Source organism: Cyprinodon variegatus, unplaced genomic scaffold (assembly GCF_000732505.1).
Source record: "Cyprinodon variegatus isolate N-32 unplaced genomic scaffold, C_variegatus-1.0 Scaffold541, whole genome shotgun sequence".
Lineage (NCBI taxonomy): Eukaryota > Metazoa > Chordata > Actinopteri > Cyprinodontiformes > Cyprinodontidae > Cyprinodon > Cyprinodon variegatus.
The window spans coordinates 589,849-601,029 of record NW_015150994.1 but is presented as its reverse complement, the minus strand read 5'-3'; the positions used below and the strand labels follow the sequence as shown (position 1 = coordinate 601,029).

Below are 11,181 nucleotides of genomic sequence, written 5' to 3'. Positions count from 1 at the left end.
TGCTCCAGCATCCTCTCAGACTTTAGTAATGATTACATTTGACTCCAGGTCTGAAAGAACCTCTGGAGTATTAAACAAAATTAAAAAAATGTGCCATAATTCTGATTTATATTTAGAGCTGTATACATATTAAAGCCAAATGGCCATTTCTCATTTCTGTTAAGTGGATTTTAATGGAGCCAGCTGTGTAAGTTGCAGATTTTCCTATTTGCAGGAAAATGCCTTATTTTCATGCTTTTATTTACAGCCCTCCTTCTGTGAAGCGTTTGAATTAATAGCTAGTGGGGAGATCTGTTGCCTATTAAGAGATGAATCACATTCTGATGATATCGAGAATTCAGATATCCACAATCCACAGTCATATGAAAATACTCAGACTGCAGATGTGTTGAATGTACAACCCATATCAAGTCAACTCATTGAAATCTGGGTTTTGACTACTGTACATCCTAATTTACATTTGTTTCAAGTTTCTCTTAGGATTTTTAGTTAACTTTCAAGGTCCAGTTGTGGTTAAAAAAAATCTCCTATTGATTTCACATATATTGATTTAGGAGAGCTGATTTTACATTTACTTACTAATATTTATTTCATTCAGGCCTCAGAGCAGCAAGGCTACAATGTGTCTAAGGGAGAGTAGCTAGAGAGTAGAGGGTTTTGGTTAAATTAATATTAAAACTATACATTTAAATAACATATATATATTAGATTAGATTAGATTAGATTAGATTAGATTAGATTAGATTAGATTAGATTAGATTAGATTAGATTAGATGAGCTTTATTGATCTCACAGCGGAGAAATTCACTTGTCACATATTGGCATAGAAGTCAAAAAAAGGTGCAAACAAGGAGGAAAAGGTGCATTAAGAATAAACAATATATAATACAGTATATCCAGGTATATACAGTATATCAAGGTAAATAAGGATTAAGTTTCAAGTGTACCTGTATCGCACACAATAAAAAACAATATATATATATATACATTTATGTACATATATGTATTTAAATCATATTTTTTTAAACATTGATTCATAAAAACGATCTGAGGATCAGTCTTTCAGCGATCTTCACCACACTTAATTGAAGAATAAAAACATTTGGGCAATTTTTAAAGGAATTATTTTTAGAATCACTTTGAAAACAAGATTATAATAACAACAACAAAAACCTACATTAAATTCAGTATAAATCTACCGCTGGTCAATCAAAAAAAGAAATGCACAAAAAAATGAAATAGAAATAAAAGGAATAATAGGAATAAAAAAGAAAAAACAGGGGAAATCTCATTTTAAATAGCTAATAATTAATTTAAAACAAAGCCTAATAGCACAAATAAGTACGTGTGAATTAAATAGATAAAATCTGAATTTAATCACATGGTTGGGTACATTAGAGAGTATTTGTATTTTTTAATTTTCTTCCTAGTTATTATAATCAATTAATAAATGTTTATTACTGAGTAAAGAAGGTCGGAGAGACGCAGCGTCAGAGCTGACGTCAGTGGTCCTTGCTGAAGTCGCTTGTGCGCATGCGCGAGGAAAATGCGATTATTCCGCATGACACAAAAGTCCAACCTGTTCTTTTCCTCGTGCAAGGTAAGACGTCTGCACTGGTTTATGCTTTAGTACTTAATAACCAGCAGGAATTCATTAAAATAAAGGAATTTTATTTAATAAGTATTTCTTATGCAGATCGCTTAATATTGTACTAACTGACATGAATACATGCATGTTTAAAGGCCTTAACGCTGCAAAGCAACAATAGTCAAATTTACAGAAATAGTGTTATAAACTATTATATGATCTTTGATAGCCTAAAGGAGAAAAATAACCTTTAAAAGTTTGTTTTGCAAATTATAAAGGTTAAAAAACATGTTATTGAATTCTATGTAAAATGTTGGTATGGATCATTAGGGAAAGTTATTTGATGCAGCTTTTATGAATTAAGTAAAGGTTTCACAATGAAGAAAAAAAGTAGCTTATAGAAAAAGTAAATAATGTAGTTTGCGATCAATCATTTAAAGTGTTTTGATTTCAAATTTCAGTAAATCATACATGATATAAATATCATTGAACAGCCCTTTTTGTTGCAGAGATGGATTAGATGTCGCAAATGCATTTATCTATAAAAATATAAGTAGATTTGACGTTTTAGTGATCTAATAATTTATTTCCCCCCATTCAAAAATATGTCTCTATTAAGAGGATGCACCATCCATATAAATAACACCCTATCAGGGCTGCTGCTGCAAAGAGCCACAGCGCAGCTATAGCAGCAGTAAAGTAATAAACCTTTTTATTTGAGACTTTAGACTCAAAGCTGCACTGTTCAGCAGTTCTTATCATAGCTTTTTACACAATGGATTAGATAATACTTAGAATAAGAGCTTTTGCAGTGTGTTTTTGTTTCTTTTTACAGATTAAATGATTAATTGTTGTCAAATGATTAATTCTTAACACTTGAAGCTGAACATTAACTGGGTTCCACTCAATGACCAAACTTTTGTTTCATCTTTTCCTTTTTTTTTTTTTTTTCTTCTTGTGTTGTTTACAGTTAATCATTATTTAAGTAGGTGGAAAACCTCAAAAAGACAAAAAAACAAAACAAATTGCCATATTGCACATTGTAAGAGTCATTTCTGAGAAATGTATCATTAAATATATTCATGAAAATAGACTATGATTTTACCGTTAAGTTAAGACCACCTAGTTTTTAATTATCATAAAAATGCATTAAATTTTTTTAAGTATTTTAACAACGGAAGGGGATTTCAGCAGGTTACTGAACCCAATAGATTACATGAATTCCTAATACAGTAATAGTAAATAACCAGTCCGCTTTTCGTTTTGAGAAATGCACTGGAGGGTAGAGGAGTTTGTTCTCTCGGTTTTTTTTAAAGTAAATTTGTGTTTGGCATCTTTGTCAGTTAGAGATTGTCAATACAAATACAGAGCAAATTGTTTGTGTTACGTTATCCTCTTCCTGCTCCTTTGCCATAAGGAAGGGTCAAATAAATGAGTTTTTAATTTAAAATCTAGAATATTTTTTTATTTTTAAAGACGGTCAAAATCATTGTTACAATGCCTTTTGTATATAATCTATGAATTCATTAAAGTTAGGGGATTTAGATATAAAATGACAATATCTGCACACCAACGCCTCCACAAAAAAAACGATCAATATCAGTTTACAAAGTTATATTCAACTTATTTCTATTGTCAGGAATTTTTTCTAAAGCTGCAAAGTGTTTTTTTTTATCCAACTGAATATAACATAAATAATCAGCATTTTCATCCATTTTTACTTCCTGAATTTTAGACACGAAGCGTCTTAATAGCTCAGGGCAAAAAGGCGGAAGGAACCAAAGGTGTTCCACAGGGACCACTACTTGGCCACATTCAGTTTATATCTACCAGCAGCTTTCAATCACATTTAGATGCATGTTAATGCTTAGTATTTATGTGGATTGCTCCAATTACCTTTCAGTTTGATTGAAACCAGTTTGTCCAGGGCGTGATCCAACAATTTATCTTGGACAAACCCTTTTTTTTGGATGTTTATGGACAGAATAAAAGAATAGCAAGAAAAAAACTCATTATAGGTTTTTTTTTCTCCTCCATTCCTCAGGTGCCTTCTATCATCATGAATCACGTCTTTGTTTACGGCTCGCTAAAGAGGGCCCAGCCTAACTACCATTACATGACAGACAGTAACAATGGAAAGGCGGAGTTCCTCGCCACAGCCGTCACCGTCCAGAAGTACCCACTGGTGATCGCCACTAAGTGCAACATCCCCTTCCTCCTTAACCTCCCAGGACAAGGCAATAGAGTCCATGGGGAGATCTACAGGGTGGACGAAAAGATGCTGGAATTCCTGGATGAGTTTGAAAATATACCCACCATGTACCAGCGGACAGTTGTAGAACTGGAAATCAGTGAGTGGGCAGGAGGGACGGGCGAGGAGAAGCTATCGCCTGGAAGCATCACAGAGGCGTTTGTGTACAGCACCACAACCTACCAACCGGACTGGCCCTCGCTGCCGACGTACGAGAGCTACGACTCCAACGGAGATCATGGCCTAAAGTTTATACTGAGGGAAGACCGAAACTGGGCTTCAGTGCATTGATGTTAATCATTTTCAAAAACATGTTAAGCCAAAACAAATCTGTGCGCAAATGAAGTGGAATTGAATATATGACAAACAGGAAGAGGCTGGCATTATTAATTAAATAAGTCAAAAAAGCCTATGGTTTACTTTAAAAGAAACATATAAGACTAAAATGGAAAGTAGCAGGTACATTTTTTCCTACATAATAAAGCACATGGCTAAAATAGCATGTATGCAAACCGACGCCGCAAGACTCCACTACTGAAGAAAACATGTTCAAGCTTGTTTCTTCTACTTTGTATGTGTGGATTAACTTGCCTTAACTTGCCTTGCCTTATCTGTTGGAAAAATGACATGAATGACACCTTTATAAATGTTTTAACTGCTGTATTCCTTGATTATCATATTTCCTTCAGATCCAGGGAGAAAGGTGGGGAAATAATGCCTAAAATGTCTTTAAAGAATCCCTGATATAGTAACAAGCAATTTTTTTAAGAGAAGTGTAATATTATTTTTCTTTTATGCTAGTGTAATAACTTTTCTACTGTATTGTTAGATTTTTTTTGGTGTGAGCAATACAGATGTAATAGTACTTCTGGAATAGTTTAAAAAGATGTTAATATATTGCTGCGAGCGTCTGTTATTCTGGAGGAGTCCCTTTGGATTTTTTTAAATAATTTTATACAGAATGACAGAAATATGGCCGATCAGAAAGGTGGATGGACCCTTCCTTAAACATTCATTTAAAATTACATTTAAATAAACAGATTATTACATTTTAGACCCAACAGTTTTTCCTCTTTTATTAAATACATTTTATTTAGTTTTTAACATAGTAAAAAGCACATTTTACATCTATATTAAGATAGAGATTAAGATTAAAGGCTGAAAAGGGAGGAGTGAAGATTTTTCTGCTGAGCTGATGGAAAACCTCCTTCCACCAAAAGGAATAAAACTATTAATTAGCTTGCGATAGAAATCTGTCATTAGTTTCTATTTGTCTCCAGGGTTCTTTCTTATACTTGTTTACCAGATGTTACTCCTCTCGAGATAATCAAGGCTCAACGTTGTTCTTTTGGCGTTAATAGCCATTTATTGTTGACACGTCTTATAAAGCCCCAAAAAAATGCTGTCAGAACTCATTGGCCGCATAAACTCCAGAGGAATGAAGATAATTTATACAGCTTTTCTTACAAAAATAGTCTTAAAGCTTTCTGATGAAACTCCTTGAAAAACAGGTGCATGCAGCACAAAAAACATAGGTTTCTCCTTACATTTTAACGTGCTTTTTAACCAATGTACATAAACGATATAAATTTACTGAAAGTTATTTATGATTGAGCGTTTAATTTTAATACAAGTAGGTACTAACTCTTGTTTTAACTGAATATTAAAATATTGAAATGAGTAAACTCTGATGGCACCTACACCAGATCTTTGCCATATTCAAATTTATCAAGCATTTATTTCCTTTATTTGATAGTACCTTAGTGTTAATAGGAAGCTGTGTTTACACCTTGGAGCTTTCTTTCTCTGGGTTCTTTTTCCTGAAATGAGATCACTCAGAACAAACTCTTTAAATAACACCTCATAATGTAAATAACAAGGAGAAAAGACAACAGATTTTGATAGAAATTATAATCTTACTCAGATCAGAGAAGTTGCTTTGAGTTACGGAATGCAGCTGCTTACCATCCGGGGTCTTACTGTATCTCTTGAAGTGGCACGATTCACAGTTAAAGAAGCATCTTATACAACTTCAGTCTGCCATATCATTACATTATACATGTTAACAGATAAGGAGGCATCCATGGCTCTAGCTTTATAAAAATATTACATTTTGATCTTAGATCGAGGACCCAACTCCCTTTCCCAAATATTTTCCATGTGCAGAATAAAGATAACTGTATTTCCTGACAGAAGACAGAACTACTGGGGAAAACATTAATTCTGACATGCAACAGGTAGGTAATATAAGGCTGTAATAAACTCACAATGCCAATGTCAGTGCTTGAAACACTGGTTAGTGTTCCAAAGAGCGCAATGACAGATCAATTTAGTGACTGCTCCTTCACCAGACTACTACTATCCCCATAGGTAGGGGGATGAAAGACAAAGATTTTACCAATTTTTTTGTAGAGCAACATTTCTAATCAGTCTACCTTCTAAATGAACAGTACCTTTGTCTTCCAGTAGATGGCAGTATATGACTATAAATCACAGCCGAGGTCAACAGAATCAGAGGAATCAAGTTAAATTGACTTGTATTGAAGATAAAAGCAAATGGGTAGTTTTTATTTTTAAACCAAAAAAGTAAAGGAGAAAAAGTAAGGATATACTGAGGTTTATAGAAAACACCAAAAGTTACTATCTGTGTAGATTGTGCGCATGTGTGAGCACGTGGTTTCTTCCCATTAACTCCTTAAACACGTTCCTGCTTCCGGGAAGAAGACCCCTGCACCTGTTTACTTTTATCTTGGATTTTCAGGTAAAGACACTGTGCGATAAAAATGTGTTTGAAAATATGTAATAAATAATCAAGCACTATCCACTAATCCAGTTTCTTAAATATCGGTATTCAGTGAGAGTAGGAGCAATTGCGTAGAAAGACACCTGATTTCAGCCTTAAGGGTGCTATAAACTCCTCTTAAAAACCGATCTGATTTGTGTAATTGCCGACCGACTCGTATTTATACCCCGACATATGTCAGATGTCAGCATGATGGTGAGCTGTTTAAACACGACACCAATAGCAAAGCAGACAGTGGTACTTTTAATTACTATGTTAATAACTGTCTATAGTTCATGATATAAAACGTGTCAAACCGCAATAAAAATCTTAAAAGAACGATGTATTTGAGTATTTTATTTTTTTACACTACATCTTGGAATTATGGGTAATCCAGAGTGTCGCACTTTATGGGGCCCACCCAGATAATGTTGCTTATGGGCCTATTGTTGTGTCGTTACGCCATTGCAGTAACCATTTAATACCAAGGTGCTAAAATAGTATATAATAAAAATAAATATATAATAAATGGATAAGTAGCATTAAGAATGATATGAAACAGCTCTGGTCTTGTTAAAAGCACTGAAGGTCAACAATTCAGATTTAACATTAGGCTGTCAAAGTTACAGACCTGAAAGTAAAAAAAAAATAATCATACATTTATTAGGTTTAGTTAAATTTCAGTTACAAGGTTATTTTTCTGTAATTTAGCTTGGTCTATTTTTGTTGATGATAAATATTGGCGATATGGCTTAAAAATATAATCCTTTCAAAAGATCTATTTTTTTCTCCCCTAAAAATGACAAAAAACATACATTGCTTTCAAATACCAGCTTTTATTTCTCTCCTTTGTGAGGACAATAGAATGAATGCTTGAAAACAGTGATTCAGAGTTGTTTTGAAAATATAACCAACTCAATGTTTGCAGCTAGTTGTGCGAATTTAGTTCTAGTTTATTAGTTACCGGTATAAGTACATAACTAAGAACAATAAGAGATGGATTGAAGTCATCCTGAGTTATAAAAGCCAAATAAGAGCATTGGTGGGGAAAAAAGGCTTGATTTGCCGAAAATGTAATCTTCTTTAGCAGAAAAGTCAATACATTCTTAACTGGGTTGTACAGATCTTTAATGTACTTTAATGATTCTCCAATATAAGTTGCTTGATGGTGAAAAGAATTAATTCTGACATTTCCGCAGCCAAGTGTGCCACAAGGTGTAGTACTTGGCCCACATTTACTCTATATGTGTACCAGCATATGTACCATCCTAAATCTGTAGTACAAGAATAAAGATAATACTAATGATTACTTTATGCTAATATTACAGATATGTAACCAGTGACCCTTTTAATCTGTGCTTTAATATCTATCTACCTAATTACAGTACCTTATTTTTGCTTTTTTATTAAACATTATTTTTAGAATATGGTTGTGTAAATAATAATTGATATCATGGTAATCAGCTGGGATAGGATAATAAAGAAAAGCAGATCAATTTAAATACAGATCCAGCAGTTTTTAATTTACAATTATACATATGATACTGGGATGAATTCTATTCAGTTTCAATTCAGTTAAGTTTATTTCTATAGCGCCAATTCACAACACATATCATCTCGGGAAGTATTACAGTTGACCCAGATCATACAGTCAAATTAACCAGTTGATTGCATTGACTCGAATGCAATCCCTCCCACTAAGCATGCTTGTAGCGACAGTGGAGAGGAAAAACTCCCTTTTAACAGGAAGAAACCTCCAGCAGAACCAGGCTCAGTGTGAGCGGCCATCTGCTGAATGAATGACACTGGTAGATAATTACTTCCTGAGAGTACAAATATAATCTTGCACTGGTCCAACTAACAAGATTATATTGGGTTGGCTTTGAACAAAACAACAACTGAAAGACAGAATCATATGTATTTTTCTCCTCCTTTCCTCAGGTGCCTTCTATTATCATGAATCTTGTTTTTGTTTACGGCTCCTTAAAGAGGGCCCAGCCTAACTACCCTTACATGACAGACAGTAACAATGGAAAGGCAGAGTTTCTTGCCACAGCCGTCACCGTCCAGAAGTACCCACTGGTGATCGCCACTAAGTACAACATCCCCTTCCTCCTTAACCTCCCGGGACAAGGCAATAGAGTCCATGGGGAGATCTACAGAGTGGACGAAAAGATGCTGGAATATCTGGACTGGTTTGAGAAGGTCCCCAGCATGTACCAGCGGACAGTTGTAGAGCTGGAAGTCAATGAGGTGGCGGACAGAGAGGAGAAGGAGGAGAAGCTATCACCTGGAAGCATCACAGAGGCGTTTGTGTACAGCACCACAACCTACCAACCGGACTGGCCCTCGCTGCCGACGTACGAGAGCTACGACTCCAACGGAGATCATAGCCTAAAGTTTGTACTGAGGGAAGACCGAAAATAGGCCTCTGCCCGGTGAAGTTAGACTTCTACCTCTGTGCAAATGAGTACTGTACTGTTACTGCCTTTAAATCCATAGAAAGGGGATCAAGAGTTCCTGCTGCTGATATTGGGTGAAAGGAGTCACAATTGATAGAACTGATGAAATAGTCTGTTTTTAGAACTGTGTTAGTGTCTTTTTTTATAGCTCCTTTGTTTTGTCAAGCCTGATTTTCTGTAAGATCTCTAGTTTGTTTGTTCAAAAAGTGATCAGAAAGTCTATGTTATCTTATTATGACCAATTACCTAGGAGACAATCAACTATTAGCTGTAGAGCTGTAAGAGCAGTAAAGTCTGAGACATGTTCATATGTAATAAAAATATCTTGTCTTGTCTACACTAAAGTGGTTAATGATTCCTTCTCTGGTGCTTTCATTGCTTTAGCGATCACAATTTGACTCGGTGGTTATAGTAATTAAAGAGCTCCCCAACTAGAGGGTACCAGGAGTTGATGAGGTTCAAGTTCTGGACACTGTCGGGCCATTGAGGTTGAGACATATTTTGAAAGTCACACAGAGGACTGGGAAAAGAGGCTTACAACCATGTTCTGTAATTTACTTTGTTGAGTGGATGTCAGGGACTGTGGCCTCTGGGTGCTGAGAAGGGCAAATTATGACATTGAATCCAAAGCTGTGTCCCTTCTAGTTACAAAGTTTATCCTGTTTCTTCCACATATTAGACTATAATCCCTAACCTAGGAATCAAGATGCTTAGGTGAATAAGCAAGCTTTTTTGTAATAGATGCAGGATTCGGACACCTGTTAAAAGGGAGTTTTTCCTCTCCACTGTCGCTACAAGCATGCTTAGTGTGAGGGATTGTATTTGAGTCTGAGTCAATGCAATCAACTGGTTTTCCTTAGATAGAAAACTTTAAATCAATTTGACTGTATGATCTGGTGAACTGTGAAGTGCCTTGAGATGATATGTGTTGTGAATTGGCGCTATATAAATAAACTGAATTGAATTGGTTCCAAACCGAGCAGATGATCAAGAGAGGTCAACTAAAGCTCAGTTAAAACAGACTGATCTTAAAAGAAACCAGTGATATATATTTCTTTTGCTTCCTCTTACCAGCATCTTCAACAGCTAACAAGACATCTTCACCTTTAAGGTGCATGAATTCTGCCTTTATTGTAAGATTTATTTCTTGTGAGTGTTAACCAACTGTCAACGTGCTTTACCCGTTTCTTCATATTGCCTTTAATGGAAAAAATTTAAGTCTACAAGCTTAAAATGTGTGTAGAAACATCTCTCAGTGGGAGCACTCAAGACGCTGCTAAATCCTTGCAAATATAGTATAATAAAGTCTTAAGTCTTTTTCATGGGTACTCTTCAACTATGAGTGATAAAATTTAAACCAAAAATCCAGTTATTCAATGTTTTAAAAATGTTCTCCATCTATATAGAAGCCTTGGAGCCTATTTGAAATTTATTTCTCTTTTCAAAGCCTTTCCAACCTTTTTTACTCCTATTCATTAAGTCAACAAATGTCTGTCATATGTATCACAGCAGGGCTGTAGACTAAAATGAAACACAGTATATTAGTATTTTTATCGTGTAAACTGTAACAAATGTATCTTAGCACCAGAAACATCTTTCATTACATTAGAAATTTCATCTGCTTTAGAAAAATGTTATTTTTTCACCAGATTGAAAGCTAATCATTACATCAAGCCAGCAGAGGTAGCTTCTTGTTTTTTTAAACAAGTCCCTACTTGTTCTAGTGCCTTTGAATGCTTCATTAAGTGCGATGGGACTATGTCAGTAGTCTCCTCTCGTCCAATTCACAATGAAAAATGCTGACGTGTCTGAAAGTGAAGCTGAATGACACAAAAGAGCTTTTTGTCCTCCACAAATAAAGACGGGGCAACATGTTTTCACTCCTGCAACACCCCCTGGAAATTTACTGGGTTAATCCAAGGACAATGTGCCACAAACTAAAGAGCAGAGACATCACAGGACAAAAACCTTATTAAAAGTTGATGGATTGGGTTGGAACTTCTTTATCCTTCAGAACTGCCTTAATTATTTGGAGCACAGATTTTTACAAGCTGTCAGGAACATTTCACTGACAGTTTGGTCCATATTAGAAATATAG

The 11,181-nt window shown here is 35.0% G+C and overlaps 2 protein-coding genes across 3 annotated transcripts; both read left to right on the top strand.

The window, feature by feature from the left end:
* The first annotated feature begins 1,521 nt into the window (after positions 1-1,521).
* LOC107095376 (gamma-glutamylaminecyclotransferase C-like) lies at positions 1,522-9,104 on the top strand. 2 transcript variants are annotated; one of them, XM_015391435.1, is made up of 3 exons: positions 1,522-1,600; positions 3,633-4,111; positions 9,045-9,104. In XM_015391435.1, exons 1-3 carry the CDS (start codon positions 1,547-1,549, stop codon positions 9,046-9,048), a joined length of 537 nt encoding a protein of 178 aa, XP_015246921.1. In that variant the 5' UTR covers positions 1,522-1,546; the 3' UTR covers positions 9,049-9,104. The 2 variants fall into 2 exon arrangements, with proteins under 2 accessions (XP_015246921.1, XP_015246920.1); XM_015391434.1 differs by lacking the exon at positions 9,045-9,104 and having other exon boundaries at positions 3,633-4,859.
* On the top strand, positions 8,565-9,071 carry LOC107095373 (gamma-glutamylaminecyclotransferase C-like). The gene has a single exon (XM_015391432.1). It carries the CDS (start codon positions 8,578-8,580, stop codon positions 9,046-9,048), a length of 471 nt encoding a protein of 156 aa, XP_015246918.1. The 5' UTR covers positions 8,565-8,577; the 3' UTR covers positions 9,049-9,071.
* Positions 9,105-11,181: the final 2,077 nt, after the last annotated feature.